This window comes from Salvelinus sp. IW2-2015, linkage group LG4q.1:29 (genome assembly GCF_002910315.2).
Source record: "Salvelinus sp. IW2-2015 linkage group LG4q.1:29, ASM291031v2, whole genome shotgun sequence".
Classification (NCBI taxonomy): Eukaryota; Metazoa; Chordata; class Actinopteri; order Salmoniformes; family Salmonidae; genus Salvelinus; species Salvelinus sp. IW2-2015.
In genome coordinates this window covers 23878123-23896264 of record NC_036842.1, presented here as the reverse complement: position 1 = coordinate 23896264, position 18142 = coordinate 23878123, and the positions used below count along the sequence as shown (strand labels likewise).

Below are 18142 nucleotides of genomic sequence, written 5' to 3'. Positions count from 1 at the left end.
GAATGTGCACACCTCACATCGCTGCAGAGCTTCGAATGGAGACGTCACTGCTTATCTCTCCACCCCCATATCAGTGGCTACATTAGCCAATTACATTTATAAAAATGTCATTATTATATGTTTTAGTGGAGACCCGTTATTCAGGGCAGGTGGGGCAGAGCCACATTTGTTAGCATGTTATTTTTACATTAATAAGTTTGCAAACATATCAGTTTGCAAACAATGTAAAAAATGAAATAATGATTGAGTTTATACAGTCGCATACAAACATGGTCTCTTTTTTAATTTCTTGAGTAAAGCAGCAACAAAATGCAGGTGTTTCAGTCTAGCTCAGTGCTTTTTATGGTGGTGGGGCAGCCAGCAGAAAATACAGTGTAGGGGTTGGTAATGTTCTCTAGTTGCGCAGTGATTGGCTCAGTGTTCTGTCACTCATGGGGACACAATGTCACCTCAAAATCTATGGGGAGAGCTCGAAAATGCAAGCCACTTGGGTGCTGCCATAGAGTTTCATTAGAAGTGCCCATCCTAGAAGGCTCAAGGTCATTGGCCACAGATAAAATTACATCAAACCACGTTATTCTACCGTAGCTTTGATTGGACTGATCATGTCAACATCATACTTTAAAAATCTTAGCTAGCAAGCTAGACAAGCAGTCATCATCATGAATCACGTCGACAATCTACTGGCAAATACTTTTCAAACCTTGTCATATGGAGATAAATTATAGATAAAACGTATCGGTGCTCATTGGCCATAAACATTACACAACAAGTTGGGAATCGCAAATTCAACAATGACTGGTTTGGAAGGAATCAGTGGCTAACTGCAAGCGTTGCAAAGCAATCACTAGCCTGCTATTCAGAGGAGTGGGTGTGTAGTCCAAGTCTGGGTTTAAGTGTCTATTTTCCAAGCTTAAAAGGATAAACATTCACATGTCATGGGCCAGAAAAGGTTGAATAAATTGGCCATGCTATCAATGCAGCATGACTTCGGCGGCATTCAAAACAACTGGAAACTCAGAACCGGGAAATCTCAGACTTCAATGAGTTTAAGACAACTGAAAACTCTGAAAAAAACTAGCTCCGACTGGGAAAATACATTTTGAACGGTCCACAGTGACCACCGTGCCACCTTCCTGTTCAAGTGAGCACAGCACAACAAGGTGAGTCCAAAAATGTATTGTATGCTGCTGCATAATGATGTAATATGCCAGGGAGATATGTATACTGAGCGAAGAAATTAATGCTAAGTGTATGTTGTGTAGTAAGCTGTTAGTAGCCCATATGCCTCACCCTAATAATTTGGTCCCTTTTCACCTAATAACTTAGCCTACTGTTCTGACTTGGTGGTGCACATGTAGCCTATAGCCTGTTTTATAGAAATGTAATCATTGAATATTGTAAGAGCTTTCATTGTCTGCTTATATGCCCTCTATATTTATCCTACGGTTCTGACTTGGTGTACAAGGAGAATACTGTAAGAACGCCCATGTTCTGAATTCTGTCGCTATACGTTTCAAAAGTGCTGAACAAACATTTGTTTAAGCAAGTCAGCCATATCAGCGAGTTTTTTTTAAAAGGCAGTAAATTAGGCTAAATGTACTGTTTCGCTGCCAGTCAATGCTCCGCTGACAGCCAGGTGTAGCAGCGGTAAGGATTCACTCCATGGTGCTGAAAAGAAAGCTCTGCTGTTGGGAGAGCGTTATGTAGGCCCTAACAGTTTGTGGGCACGGTTTGTCACAGTTATAGCCCAATTAATGCAGGCCTGGGCAAAGGCCGGCCTGGGGACCGGATGCGGCCCGCGACCTGATTCAGTACGGTCCGCGGAATCATGCTCAGATCACATAAAGAATTTACAATAGTAAAGTTTTGAAAAACGTATTTGTTATTCAAATTAAAAGCCCAATGAATGCCAGCCTTTGTGTAATGATTTAACTTCCACCGTTTGTGGGACATTTATTTTGAAGGCACGTATAAATAACAACTGCACGAGGACAGACAGTGACTGACAGGCTGACACATGTCACAGTTACGAAAAATAGTTAGCTAGAAATTGCGCAAAAATTACTTTTTCAAATATTTCAAAGAAAATGAAAGTAGACAATGAATGTAGGGTGTTACACTTGCATTGCTTGCTGTTTGGGGTTTTAGGCTGGGTTTCTGTACAGCACTTCGAGATATTAGCTGATGTACGAAGGGCTATATAAAATAAACTTGATTGATTCCAGCAAGAGTGGACATCAAAATATGTACAGTATCTATTGAGGTATCAGGGAAAGCTGTGGGCTTAGTCTGCAAAGAGAGCATCGTTGTCTTGAAAGACTACAACTTGTCCCGACACTACCAGACGAAGCATGCAGAGAAATATAGGAATATGTCTTCTGAGCAGAGGGCAAGTGCATCAAAAGAGTTGCTTTCTCAGTTGCAACAGCAGCAAGGACTTTTCACGAAACTGCATTCAGCAAATGACGGAATTACTAAACATAGCAAGCCATTCGCTGAGGGCCAATTCATTAAATAATGTTTCATTGACTCTGCAGCAATACTTTGCCCCGACAAGAAACAGCTGTTTAAAGATGTATCCATGTCAAGACGAACAGTGACACATCGTGTCGAGGACATCGCAGAGAATACGGATCAACAGTTGAAAGACAAGGTAAAGGATTTTACCTATTTCTCCTTGGCCCTGGATGAGAGCAGTGATGCATGTGACACGGCACAGTTGTTGATATTCTTACGAGGCATAACCCCAGACTTTGAAATTACAGAGGAGCTTGCTTCAGTGCAGTCAATGAAGAGCACAACCACAGGGAAAGATTTATTGGAGGAGGTTAATAAGTGTGTGAGGCAAAACTGGGACTGAGTTTTGAAAAGTTATCCAGTGTGACCACTGATGGGTACCCAAACTTGACAGGAAAAAAACGTTGGCCTTTTGAAAATGATACAAGATCAAGTAGCTGAGCTGAACCCAGATCAGAAAAGTATTTTCCTGCATTGCATTATTCATCAGGAGGTGCTCTGTAAAGATGTGTTCTGAAAATGAGCCATGTTGTGGATACAGTCACTAAAGTGGTAAACTTCATAAGAGCAAAATCTTTAAACCACAGGCAGTTTGTCTCACTGTTGGAAGAGACATAGTCGGGTCATGGAGATCTCCCCTACCACACAAACGTGAGATTGCTGAGTTTTTGCAAATGAAAGGAACATGTGGACTTCCTTCAACTGCAAGATAAAGAATGGTTGGATGATTTGTCATTCACCGTGGACATCATGGCCTTCATGAATGAACTGAATTCCAAACTACAGGGGAAGGGCCTTTTTGCACATCAGATGTACAGCCTTGTCAAAGCCTTCAAGAGAATATTGCTCCTTCTGACCCGCCAAGTAGAAGCCAACAATCTCTCCCACCACCCGACACTACTAGTCTGTTCCTTATCAGATGACCAGCGGGAGCAGTATACATCGCGGCTGCGTGCTTTGAACGGTGAGTTTTCTCGTCGTTTTGAGGATTTCAAAGTGTTGGAAAATGACATGCTGTTGGTTTCCTCTCCGTTCACCTTCAATGTGGATAACCACTGACCTGCAACTTGAACTTATCGATCTTCAGTCTGATGCAGTGATTGGAGAACTATTCAAAACAATGTCACTGACGAGGTTCTATGCATCTCTCGATGAACAAAACTCTCCAAAAATTAGGAGTCATGCTCAGAAGGTGTATGTACTGTTTGGGTCAACCTATGTATGTGAACAGACATTTTCAGTGATGAAATATAACAAGTCAAGGCACAGATCATCTCTTACTGACTCTCATCTCTCAGCAATCTTGTGCATAGCAACGTCAGAAACTATACCTGACTTCACTGCTCTAGTCAATGCCCATCAGAGAACTCACTCCTCACACTGATTGAGTAGTTTAAAATGTAATGTTGAGCTCTCTCTTTCTTGTGTTTTTGTGCATACACGTTATCAAGAGTTCTGTCCGTGGTGCTGAATGCACAGTGTACTTTTAACTCCGTGTAGTTCATTGCATGTTTAATAATGAAAATACCAACCAAAAGGAGAACATTGATGTGGTTTATTTCTGTGCATGTTAAAAAAGTAAAATAAGTAGCATATCTGGACGTGATTTACAGTAGATATATCTGTCAACATAGTCATACACATTATGTATAATCCTGTAATATGATTCTGGCCCGCGATGGAAAAAATATTTTCTAATGTGGCCCTCAATAGAAAATAATTGCCCAGGCCTGAATTTATGTATTCTTTAGTGTTGTGTCTTTGTTGGCATGCATGTCACATTTTTTCTTTGAGTTTCCCCCACCAAGATTGACATACTAAAATCGCCACTGATACTTTTCCTAATGGATCCTAATCTTTAAGCTACTAATTAATTCCTTATGTAGTTCATCTCTGTCGTTTTTTCTTAATAGGTGTAGGTCATTTTAATTGCCAAATTGCATCTATGTGTTTTGTTGATAGGCCCTATTTGTTGATAGGCCCAACTTTTGATTTTTCGAGTACATTTGTAGTGCAATTATGTTACGTAGCCTATACGAATCACCGACGCGTTATAATAGTCTGTAACGTTTTTAAAAAATTAAAATTAAAATTAGTATTAGTATCAAGAATCTTCAGCCAAAACTGGATGAAAATGGTCCGTGGTGGTCCTTTCACTTTTGCCAATGTTGATGGTCCACACGGGGGCAGTATACCTCCTCGTTTGAGCAGTCTCATCCCCATCCCTAGCTCATCATCCTCTCCCTAAACATGGCATTTTGTTTCCTGTCAAAGATGACTTTTACATTTACATTTAAGTAATTTAGCAGACGCTCTTATCCAGAGCGACTTACAAATTGGTGCATTCACCTTATGACATCCAATGACTTTCTGTGCGACTTTCTTACAAAAACAGTATTCAAACATTTGACAAAAACTTTACATAATAACATCATCACACATGACATGATAGATGGCTGTATTGTAGCCTACGCTATATTAGTGTTGAAAAACTATTATTAGCCCACATTATTTTGCAAAGGCTAAAAGCAACATTTCCGCACGTCAATAATGAAGTTGAAATTTGGGCCAGATATAATTTCTGTAAATCACAAAAGAGTACTTTACGCACTCCACAGTCTGGTAATTGTATACCCGGAAGATTCCTTTAAAAGCCACACCCAGGCTGAACACGATGGAGTGATGATTTTGAGAGGGTGTGTCTTGTCAGAATGAACTAACTTAGCCCACTTTCTAACTTTTCATTTGAGTTTTCTCACGATCCAGAAAAGGTACAACAGGACACGCTCTTCCACAACTTTTTGTCGACCCAGATTTCCTGACCAACGTGCGTTTCAAACATTGTATGTGGCGTCGTTTCGGGGAAAGGCGAAGTCATACGCGGTAGGCTCGTGTATTTTTTCCTCTCCTAGGTTGAGATACTGTCCTTGACATTGGCCAACGCGCCTTTTTGCCCCTTCTCTTGGGGTTTGTTGGTTAACCAGCGGGGCTGTAACGATGGGGGATGTAATTTCCACTCACCTGGACGAAGGCAAGCGAGAGATGATTACCGGTAAGCTCCTCCTTGACTTTCCCTCCAATTTACATCTTGAATTGCTGCTTAATGTATTTGCGTAAAATGTGAAGAAGGAACAAGACAATTAATTTAAAAGGATATGGGCTCCTTACCCACTGTTTTCTATTCCCGCACAGGAAACTTACTCGACAGTCAGGATCCCTCGAAAGTTTTAAAATGTACATTGTTGCAATAAATTAGAATTCTACATAATGTCAAGTTGCCTCGCATAAAATTCAGCTGAATTACATTCTAAACGGACAAACTCTCCCTACTTGAATCAAGCCCAGTCTGAAAGACCTTATTTCTCAAAGATGATAATAGCTACAGATTGTTACACAAAATAATGTGATTTAACCAAATATTTTTGGTATCCATTACTGGGAGTTACAGGTTAGGTCTCTTAAAAAGAGCCCAATGTTACTCCTTTATCCAAGAACATTACACGTTCTGTTTAAAAGGTGAATTGTCACTGGAAGACAAAACAGCCAAATACTCCATCTAAACGTGAATTGATTCTCCATTGTGGTATGGTTCTAGAACCATAAATCCATCTACTTTCATATCACAAAATAATTTCACAAATGCATAATACACACTGTACTCTGTTTTAACCGTTTTTTTACACAGTTGCAGCCAACAGTTTTTTCAGTGACAACACGTTTGTGGCGTCTGTCTTCCATTTCCACACACAGGTGTACGGCGAAGCAGATAGCTAATTAGCACTCTGTCTTCCGTATGTTTTCCGTAAACAAGCAGTGGTGGAAAAGGTACCCAATTGTCATACTTGAGTAAAAGTAAAGATACAGGGCCTCCCAAGTGGCACAGTGGTCTAAGGTACTGCATCGCAGTGCTTGAAGTCACTACAGCCCCGGGTTCGATCCCAGACTGTGTCACAGCCGGCCGTGACCGGGAGACCCATGAGGCAGCGCACAATTGGCCCAGCGTCGTCCGGGTTAGGAGAGGGTTTGGCTGGCCGGGACGTCCTTGTCCCATCACGCTCTAGCGACTCCTTGTGGCGTGCGGGGTGGCTGCAAGCTGACTTCAGTGTTTCCTCTGGCACATTGGTGTGGCTGGCTTCCGGGTTAAGCGAACAGTAGGTCAAGAAGCAGTGCGGCTTGGCAGGGTCGTGTTTCGGAGGAGTCATGGCTCTCGACCTTCGACTCTCCCTAGTCCGTACGGGAGTTGCCGCAATGAGACAAGACTGTAACTACCAATTGGTTAACACAAAACTGGGGAGAAAAAGTAAAGTAAAAAAAATACTTTAAAAGAAAATGACTGAAGTAAAAGTGAAAGTTGCCCAGTAAAATACTACTTGAGTTAAAGTCTAAAAGTTTTTGGTTACAAATATATTTTAAAAAGTACATGTAATTGCTAAAATATATTTAAGTATTAAATAGTTAAAAATTACTTATATTAAGCAAACCAGACGGTACTATTTAAATATATTTTTATTTTTATGGATAGCCACTTCAATACTGAGACATGATTTACAAATGAAAGGTGTTTATTGAGTCCGCCAGATCAGAAGCAGTAGGGAGGACCAGAGATTTTAATGATTATCAAAAGAACAAGTACTTTTGGGTGTCAGGGAAAATGTATGGAGTAAAATGTACATTATTTTCTTTAGGAATGTAGTGAAGTAAAAGTTGTCAAATACCCCAAAAAACTACTTAAGAAGTACTTTCAAGTATTTTTATTAAGTACTTTACACCACTGTAAACAAGCGATGTAACAAGGAAATATTGCGTTGTGCGAACCTTTATAAAGGTGTGTATCAATTTAACCTTTAAAAATATATATATAATTATTTCTTGCTGATATGAAAGATAAGGTCCTTATGCTGCCAAAATCCCACCACAAACTCCCCCATACAGAAGACGCCTTTGTCTAATGACTCATTTGTGTAATGTAATGGAACTGAGAGTCACGATCAAGGGCTACAGGTTAGGGACTGCTTGGTGTATAGGACAGATCATTTCCCACCAACCTTAACTTAGCAATATTTCAAATGGATTTATTTTAATAATGGAGCATTCTCTAAATTCAAATGCACCATCTGCAACTGGACACATACATTTTAGAAGATACATGTTTGGCCGAATCGAGAACAAAAATATTGTCGCCAAGTTAAGCTTGGTCGTAAATGTTCTGTGCTACACCAAACAGTACCTAACCTTTAACTCCCAGTAATGGATACAAAAATACTTGGTTAAATCACATTATCTGGTCTACCAATCTGTAGCTAAGATAATAACTGCTTTCCCAAGGACAGTCAGCTTGATCATAATGTTTGGGCAGTAGTTTGACCCTGTCCAATTGTGGTTTTTCAAAACGGGGCCGGTGTTCGTTTCTACAGGTTCATGGGAGCTATTTTACCATGCACTAAATAATTACAATAGCTGCTTCTGATTATTCCTCTTTCCAAGAAGAGCTGGACAAAGAATATATGTTTTACATAGGAAGGTACAGCCCTATTTATTTGAGCCAGAATGCACTGAAGAGGAGTTGAGACAGCGAGAAAAATTATTGCGAGACCAGCAAGCAGCAGCAGCGGCTGGATAAGGAGTGCAAATGACAAACAAGTAAGTTTTTTTGCAGTCGATAGCTACCTAGCAATATAAGCTCTTTTAACATGAGGCAGTGTTGTTCAGTACAATTTTGTGATTGATTCGGCCATAACGGGGCTTGCTAGTACCACTACAAGCCAAGTTTTTGTAGCTAGCTTTGTTTCCTATACCTAAAATGTACTGTAGTTGAAGTTATAGCTAGCTAACTAGCCTAGCTAGCTTCAGTGGACCTCATTAGGAGCAAAACTAGGGAAATATTTTGATGACGAAGAGTAAAGGAATGACTCTGGTTTTATGACTCATATTAGTCTTGGAGTAACTATACCTGTGTGTTGTAGCTAGCTAGCTAATGTGTGTCTGTGAGATTTCAAAGTGTCTCATATTATAAACTTGGTGGTTCGAGCTCTGAAGGCGGGTATGACAAAACATGTATTTTTGCTGCTGTAATTACATTGGTAACCAGTTTATAATAGCAATAAGGCACCTCGGGGGTTTGTGGTTCATGACAAATATACCATGTCTAAGGGCTGTGTCCAGGCACTCGTGCATAAGAAAATCCCTTAGCTGTGGTATGTTGGCCATATACCACACCTCTTCGGGCCTTATTGCTTCATTCTAAATCATGTTGCTACAATAGGAATATAGACAGTACACAGCGATTGCCCACAATGTCTAATAGAGTTTGTCTTTCTTTCACAGACAATTCCGCTTGGATACAAAGAAGTTGATGACTCTCAAAAAGAGATGTGAAAGGTCCCATAACAACAATCTCCCCTTGTATCAAAGTGACTCCGAACACCTCACTGCACCACCTAAACCCACCATATGCAAGTATTCCCTTTGTAAAACTGTAGTATTTATTATAGGCGTTAGTAGTATATTTTTCTTCTATTGTATATATGTCATATGTTGCCATAACTGTTCCTGCTTACTGCTGTGTAAACTCACCTCGGTCTCCAGAGCAAATAAACTTGTCTTAAACAAACCATGTTTACTTATTTGACAGAATAATCTACTGTTTTATTGAAACATGTTTACTTGCCAACAAATTTTAGTTGAAAGTATCTGTTTTCGCAGTAAGATTATAGCTAGTTTATGCAAATTCATGTAATGAATACCACAATGAGACGATCCAGATGTTGAAGTCCGATGCAGCAGGAATCATCTAGTCACTTGTCTGTACACTTTTCCCACATTTTGTTACATTACAGCAGTATTCTAAAATTGATTAAAAAAAATATCCATCCTTCTACACACAATACCCCATCATGACAAAGCGAAAACAGGTTTTTAGAAATGTCTTCAAATGTAGTAAAAAAGAGAAAACAAATACCTTCTTTATATAAATATTCAGACTCTTTGCTATGAGAATCGAAATTAAGCTCAGGTGCATCCTGCTTCCGTTGCTCATCCTTCAGATGTTTCTACAACTTGATTGGAATCCACCTGTGGTAAATTCAATTGATTGGACATGATTTGTTCAAGGCACACACCTGTCTGTCTAAGGTCACATGTTGACAGTTCATGTCAGAGTAAAAACCAAGCCATGAGGTCAAATGAATTGTCTGTAGAGCACAGAGACAGGATTGTGTCGAAGCATAGGTCTGGGGAAGGGTAGCAAAAAATGCCTGCAGCATTGAAGGTCCCCAAGAATACATTGGGCTCCATCATTCTTAAATGGAAGACGTTTGGAACCACCAAGACTCTTACTAAAAGCTGGCCACCCGGCCAAACTGAGCAGTTGAGGGAGAAGGGTCTTGGTCAGGGAGATGACAAAGAACACGCTCTGACAGAGCTCCAGAGTTCCTCTATGGAGATGGAAGAACCTTCCAGAAGGACAACCATCTCTGCAGCACTCCATCAATCAGGCCTTTATGGTAGGTAGAGTGGCCAGACGGAAGCCACTCCTCAGCAGCAGGGACTGAAGGACTAGTCAGGATCGGGGGAAAGATGAACAGAGCAAAGTACAGAGAGCTCCATGATGAAAACCTGCTCCAGAGCGCTCAGGACCTCAGACTGAGGTCGATGGAATTGTCCGTAGAGCTCCGAGACAGGATTGTGTCGAGGCAAGGGTAGATCTGGGGAAGTGTACCAAAAAATGTCTGCAGCATTAAAGGTCCCCAAGAACACAGTGGCCTCCATCATTCTAAAATGGAAGAAGTTTGGCCATGCGGCCAGCTCTTCCTAGTGTGGAATGAAGAAAAACCAAAAAATATATATATTTTTTGAATAGCCAGCGTATTATGAAAGCTGGGGAAATGTTGGTTTAGATAAATGTAGTTCGCTAGCTAGTTGGCTAGGTAACGTCAGCTCGACTTCTTCTTTTCTGCTGCGCTGATGTTGGCTGATCGGATGCCTTCTTCTTTGACGTGAGGGGGAAAATCGATGGGATAGCATCACTTTTCAACGTTCGACCTGGCAACACCATGAGTTGAGACTTCCGATCCGTTTCAAAATCCGTTGTCTGAAAGTGTTGGCCACAAACACAGACATTTTTATTTCTCCATGGGAGTATTCACATCAACTGGATCCACCTCCACCAGGACGGTACTACATCCTGAAATGATGAATTCTGGATATGGTGGTTGATTTACAACCAGCAAATGTAGAAGGCGCGTTTTCTACTGGTGAAATGCAGAAACCCTCGATTTCCGTGTAGTGAATAAATTCTTGATTTTTATGACATGTTAATAACATATTAATGGGCATATATAGTGAAATAGGGCAGCAGTGAAATGTCCCTTTACGTTTCTCATATGTCACATGCACTTAGGCATTGAAGTATCTTTAAAGACTTCGTCAATGGCAGTGTACAAGATAAAGAAAAATTGGTCATCACACAACAGAACATTTATTGGAATGACTAGCTCATGTCGGACTGGTGTGTGAACCCACATGGGGCCAATGGGGGTCATGTTTGCTGAGGTGTGTTTCACTGAACCATTTCTCAATTCAGTCATGTAGAATTGATTATACAAGTTTGCTTGGGTGAACTGTGGTCTGATCAGGCTACTCCAGACCTGTATTTTCCATGGCTAGCCACTCTGTCTGGGGTTCCAACCTCAGAATCCAGGATATGTGTGTGTGGTTGTGGCTGGAAACACTGTATGCCGCTTTCCCCCCAGACTCACCCTCACAGGGCTCCAGACTAACATTTTCCCCTGGTGCCACTAAGTTTTTCAGTTGCACCAGCCCATGATTTGGTCACACAACGCCGTCACATAATATATATATTTTTTATCTTATAAAGTAATTCAGTGCTTTATTAAAAAATGTGATCGTATTCAAGTAATACATTGTTTCATGTTGTGATTCAAGTTAATGTCACATGCATAAGTACAGTGAAATGCCTTTCTTGAAATCTCGAAACCCAATATTGCGATAATCAATAACTATGTAATACTAGAAAAAAACACAAAAATATGAATGGAAAGTGGGATACCTAGTCAGTTGTACAACTGAATGCATTCATCTGAAATGTGTCTTTTGCATTTAACCCAACCCCTCTGAATCAGAACTAAGTAAGTAAGCATACTATACAGGGTCAGTTGCAATGCAATATTAACAATGTGCAGGGATACTGGAGTGATGGAGGTATATGTGTAGGGGCACGTGTGCAACTTCGGTTTTAGAACTGGGGGGGCATTCTTTTTTTTACAATTATTATAATTTTTTATCTGGTCGGATAAACACTCCAAACAGCCTACCCGACCGCTCGGAGGCGGCCACATGGTCCTAAAGCACACCATTGTCTCGTTTGTATCACATTCCAATTATAAAACTGAGGGGGGGATGCAAATTCAGAATGTCCCCCCTCAGTGAAAGTTGCGCCCCTGTGTAGGGGTAAGGTGACTAGGCAACAGGATATAAGAAACGGAGTAGCAGCAGCTTGTATGTGAGTGGGTGTTTTATTAGGCTGTTTTATTTTACATTTTAAAATAGGGCTCCAGAATAAAAAATAATTCTCCAATTGAATGAATTTGCCTAAGTCTTAATGTGCACTAATACGAAAGGCTAGTTTATATTGGAAACTGAAACTGAAAAGCTGAAATATCTTTAGTCAGTAAGTATTCAACCCCTTTGTTATGGCAAGCCTAATTCAGATTCAACCACAAAGACAAGGGAGGTTTTCCAATGCCTTGCAAAGAAGGGCACCTATTGGTAGATGAGTTTTTCTTCTCTTTGCTCATTAACTATTTTCCTGTGCGCATATGACAGATAATTGGTGGTCAAAGCATGTCTCTGAGCCGCTGAGCCGGAGGAGCGTGTATTAATCCTGGCCAGCACTAGCAGGTCAAACAAATGACTAGTCACTCAGAAAAAAACGAATCATGACTCTCGAGTCAGTACAAAGAGTTAGTTCAAAAATAATGAATCGTTGGCAAACTGCATATCACTTAATGCCCTACCTAGGTAATCGCAATTGCCAGTGCGTATTTCATGCGGCTCCATATCTCAAAGCCATATAAAATATTTTGGTTGTAAAAATAGTTGCTATTGAGCTCAAAATTGAGAGCTGCGAAATAGAAAGTATAGCTATAGAAAGCTGATAACCTCATTTATTCAACTGTGGCAACAGAATGGCTGTGTTTTCCCCACAATATGATTTTTAAATGTTATACAATCAGAAAACCCTTTTTTTCTCCCAGAGCATTCCCCCCCCTGGGAAAAAGAGTGGTTCGCTTGACACAGCAACAGGCCCCAACGAAATGGGTACAGGGGCAGGCAGACACTTTCATTACAGGAATCATGAGGATAATGTACTTTTCTGTTTGACCAAATTATTATTTTGGATAAGAGCAAGATCATTTTTATTTGTCAAATGGCAGCCAAGCATCGATCATCATGTCACCAGAATAAGACCCTCAATTTAAGGCGCATCAAGCTCATCACAGTGCACTTTCACCACCCTGTGAAGTTCATCGTAACTTATTGTAGCCTAATAAACTGCATGGTTTCCCAAGTCGTAGTGGGAGGACCACACAACATGTCATCGCATGACTCCAAGTTTACTTCGATATGATGGTTATTATATCATGGATTTGATGGTTGTTATTATTAGGACTGACCCCATTTAGTTGACTGGTCGATAGGCTGTTGGTCAACCAATATTTTTTTTTGTCGAGCTGTGGCAAATATATCAAAATAAATGTTATGGCACACGAGACGCCTGTCTGATTCACGCCTGTCTGAGTGGTCTAATCCACTGTGTAAACCGCGGGGATGGTTCACCAATAGTACATTTACCATCTCTAATCTACAATGTTTGTTTGGATAAGGTCATTTCTGTTAATGCATTCAATGTAGTAATAATAATATAGTCTTACCATTGTCATTGCAGGAGTGGGCACGTTATTTATTTGATTCCGTTTACGAGTAGTCAATTTATTCATTGTCTTTTGTTTGGAGCGCTCCTGACAAATTTGAGTTATGCATAGAACTAGGCCTAGGCTACCTGTCCTGTGCGCAAATGTAGGCTTATAAATGTGCCCATTTGGGAATCTGATACTATTTCTTAACTCACCATCATTGTGGAGCTTCTCAAAGTAATTTTTTCTTTGCCTCAAAAAGCAAGTGAACAAAGTCTGTTTTTACATCCATTGAGAAAGACAGTAGTTCATGCTCTGATCTGATGCAAATGTCATAAAGTAAGCCAACCTGATTACTTCTTATCCCTTGTGCACATACCCTACAGCTGTCTGTCTGGAGCTCATTGGCATGGTAAACTCTGAGGGCCCAGAATATTGTATACAATGTTGCAAGTTTGCTAGCACCAGCTTCAGGCCTGACTCAAGTTAATAGTTGATAGAATGTTTCAAGTTCCTTGCAGACAGGCCATACAGAGCCAATGTGATTTATAGGATATTTATTTTTATCGGGATATTTTCAACCTGCGGGCTGCAATGTTTTTATTTGTTGGTTTATGTAGTTAAGTATTGGCAATGGGAATATAAGTTACTATTAGGTTTGTATCATTTTCATTTAGATAGAATTTTGATTAACCACATTACATTGATTTTGAGATATGAAAACTTTATTATAAATTAAACTGTTCCATGAAAATGTGCATATGAAAATCATAACTGGCACGCAGATCAGTAGAAATGGTATAATAACTTGGCATTCCAAATGGAAAAGGTTGCAGAACGCTGGTGTAGCCTATTACCGGCAACTTCAGGAGCAAAATGGCCAGCAGCGGGAGGAGGAGGGTTGGGAACAGGTTTTTACTTCTGGTTAAGCTATATTGATCTCTGGTTCCCTCTTTTGTAATTTGTGTCTTCATTTCATTTTTTATTGCAGTGCTTAAAGCATCAGACAAAGTAGCCTACATATAGTTGATTTTAGTCTAACATGGGGTGTGTCTACATATTGAAAAATACACGTTTTAAAATTTCAACCAATCGATTGGTCGAAAGAACCGATGACTCTCGGTTGACTATTATATATACTGAGTGTACAAAACAAGAATGATCCAACACCCAAAGGACATCCAACCAACTTGATACAACTGTGGGAAGCATTGGAGTCAACATGGGCCAGCATTCCTGTGGAATGCTTTTGACACCATGTAGAGTCCATGCCCCAATGAATTGAGGCTGTTCTAATGTCAACAAGGGGGTGCACAACTCAATATTATGGAAGGTGTTTCTTATGTTTCGTACACTCATTTAATATTTTTGGAAAACAGATTTTTTTTTTCATGCTATTCTACACATTTTGTCATGAGGCTAAGAGAAAATGTTGCGGTTTTAAAGATACTTTCCTGCAATACTACATTTTGTCATGGGTGTGAGAGGAATGTTGCGGTTTTAAAGATACTTTCCTGCAATAACTACATTTTGTCATGGGTGTGAGAGGAATGTTGCGGTTTTAAGAATACTTTCCTGCAATACTACATTTTGTCATGGGTGTGAGAGGAATGTTGCGGTTTTAAAGATACTTTCCTGCAATACTACATTTTGTCATGGGTGTGAGAAATGTTGCGGTTTTAAAGATCCTTTCCTGCAATACTAATTTGTTCATGGGTGTGAGAGAAATGTTGCGGTTTTAAAGATACTTTCCTGCAATACTACATTTTGTCATGGGTGTGAGAGAAATGTGCTGTTTTTTAGCTCATCTCAAGCTAGTCTACATCATTTGCCATGAGGCTGAGAGATTCAGGATTCTGTCCCTGTGTAGCTTCTAAAGATGTCTAAAGCTGCAGATTTAGAAGGAAAGAGAGGGAAGTGAGTGTGTGTACAGAAGAAGAAACAGGTAGGAACATGCCTTGGGATTACTGAGCAGAAAGCCAGTTTGGTTCTCACACACTGCCCTATTTTTGTCCTCGCTCTCTGTCTCTCTCTCGCTCTTTCACAATGTAGTTCTTTTGGCCTAAAAATCCTATATAAAGTTTTTTTCATTCTCTATGCAGCTTTCTTTCTACCTGTCATATTTCTATTGTTTCATCTTAAACCTTTTGTCTATTTCACAGTCACTACCCAGGTGAGAGCAGTGTGTGTGTGTGTCTGCACACATGTTTGTGCCTGTGGGAGGAGTGGTTAGTCAGCTCTTTTCCTTTGGGAGTATACTGTTTGGAGTAGTTGGCTGTACTGGTCGACGTCTCCACATTTGCTGTCAAGGCACATTCTCAGCAGCTGAACTCCTCTTTGATACACACACACATTTCTGTTATCTTACCTACTCCTAGACTTGTGTTAATCAGGTGTCAATGAACCTCTTGAACCTAGTCCGTCGCTCCTTCATCCCTCCTTCATCCCTTTAACCCTCCTATTGTGTTCGCTTCATGTTAATTCATTGTGTTCCTTCTATTTGCTATTTATGGCCTGTAGGCCTCATTGACCTGAGCTCATACAACTCGTTTTTGAGTTTAAAAAAGCATAATGTCTGGGTTATTTTTACTATAACAATTACTAAGATGAAACATATTGTGCTATTTATCACAGACTACTTTGTCAGTTTAACAAGGACTCTCTCCTCACCAGTGTCATCAAAGATATGATCAAGAGCCACACATACAGTATATCGTTTGGTCATTGTGCTGCCACAGAATGAAATGTGTGCAAGGCCTCAAAAAGCTTAATATACCAGAGCTGCAAGAAAAGTTCTATATATTATTGAAACAATGTTGTGATTATTTGTGAGAATGCCAACAGGTGTGGTTCCCGTGGGGGAAAGGTTCCTGTGGGGGTTGCCATGGAATCCAAGAAGGGGAGTGAGGTGTGTGTGTGTGTGTGCTAAAACACACATGCATGTGGGGGTCTGGGAGAGGAAGTGTGTCCATCTGAACAAAATTTTATACACTAAAACCGGGAACGCCACAGGTGTACAAAAGTTAGATAAAACACCCAAAATGTAATGAAAATCATCAAATTGTATTTTGTGTGTTCAGATGCTCTGTGTGGACAAAGTCATGGAACCTTTTGACAATCAGATTAAATTAACTACATTTTTCAGAGAGAACTTGTAAATCGGTCCAATTCAACCGGAACACAGTAGGAGGGTTAATACATTATACAATATGGTACAGTAGGCCAAGCCTACATCCCAGTGTGACAGTGTACCATTCAAGCTACAGGATGTCTGCTGATTCTTAGAGTTTTCCAGCTGTTTAGACGGTCTGCACCCAATGGAAACAGGAAGGGAAATGATCAATGCACTCTGACTACTGTACTCTCACTCACTCTGTCTGCCTTTCTACCTTTCTTTCTGCCTTTCTTTGTTTCTTTCTCAAACACAGGCTAGAAGTAGGTGGTTGTGCTGTCAGTCTCTAATCCCTGGCACTGGGGCTGCCTGCTCCTTGTATTTGGGATGACAGGGCACTAAGTAGACACACACACACAGTTTCCTAATTTAGCCCTTAAGCGCAATCAGATCTCCATCAGTTTAGTTTGCTGCAGACTGTCGTTCAAGCCATGCCTTCATTCCAGTGGGGAAGTGTGTCATTTGACCTAACTCTCCCTGTGGCCAGTCTGCAGGCTTTGGCACACTAACCCAGCCTGTGGAAAGTGCAGCATGTGAATGAAATAGCAACTCTAGCCTCTGGTTGTGAATGGGACTAGCTCTGGTCCTCAGAGAACACACACGGGTGTCTAGTGTATTGTTCTCAGTCAGAGGTCACTGGCACAGTACAGAGGATGTGTGGGAAATAATGGATCAAAGTGCTCACAGATGTAGCAGGAGATATCTGGTACCCTCATGATGACTCAAACAACAGCCGAGCCCTGCTGGCCTGTTTCCACTGTTATACAAATACACACTGAGGGTGGTGTCATGATGAATTAGACCAGCGTGGAATATATTATACAGGTGGAACTGAGGGGAACACCCTTTTTAGTATCTATGTCTAGATCCTTCTCAGTATTTATTTTTTGGGTTCTGAAACCCAGGATTGAACCAAGTATATTTTTTATACAGTGCATTAAAATACACCTAGTGTGAACGTGTGTTTGAGTGCTACTTTGAGATTACTTCTCTCCCCTCTTTCCTATCTTGTCAGGTCTTTCCTTCCTGCCCTCCTACTCAAAGACTGTTCTCTCTTTCCTGTGGCGCCCCTACCATAAACATCTCACAGATTACTGTGTCATGTCAGAGTTGAGCTGAGAACACGGAGCCACCACAAGCTAAGCCTGTGGACTATAAGGGATCTTTAGGAAAAGGGCTATATTTAGGAAAAGTACTACTGGTATCTTAGGAAAAGTCCTTCCAAAAATAACTTGTTTTTATAGTAAAGAAGATGGTCTTTATTGCTGGTTAGACCATGGTATTTTACCATTCAACATCCTGATGCTTGAATCTCCATATAGTACAAATTCAGTAGGTACAATGTTATTGTAGGCCCTAATGTGCCTTGACTGTAGAAGTCTTCATTATCTGTTCCAATTTAGAATTAATTTATTGTACTACCTTTATGAACTGAGTGTAAAAAACGTTAGGAAATCTTTCCATGACATAGACTGACTAGGTGAATCCAGGTGAAAGATATGATCCCTTGTTGATG

At 40.4% G+C, this 18142-nt stretch overlaps 1 protein-coding gene across 1 annotated transcript in view; it reads left to right on the top strand.

The window, feature by feature from the left end:
- The first annotated feature begins 5191 nt into the window (after positions 1–5191).
- The window catches only part of LOC111961699 (protein Niban 2), a 50720-nt gene continuing 37769 nt past the window's right edge, over positions 5192–18142 (top strand). The window contains exon 1 of the mRNA XM_023984162.2: positions 5192–5572. Coding sequence (XP_023839930.1) covers positions 5518–5572 — 55 coding nt within the window. The 5' untranslated portion in view covers positions 5192–5517. The remainder of the gene's footprint in view (positions 5573–18142) is intronic.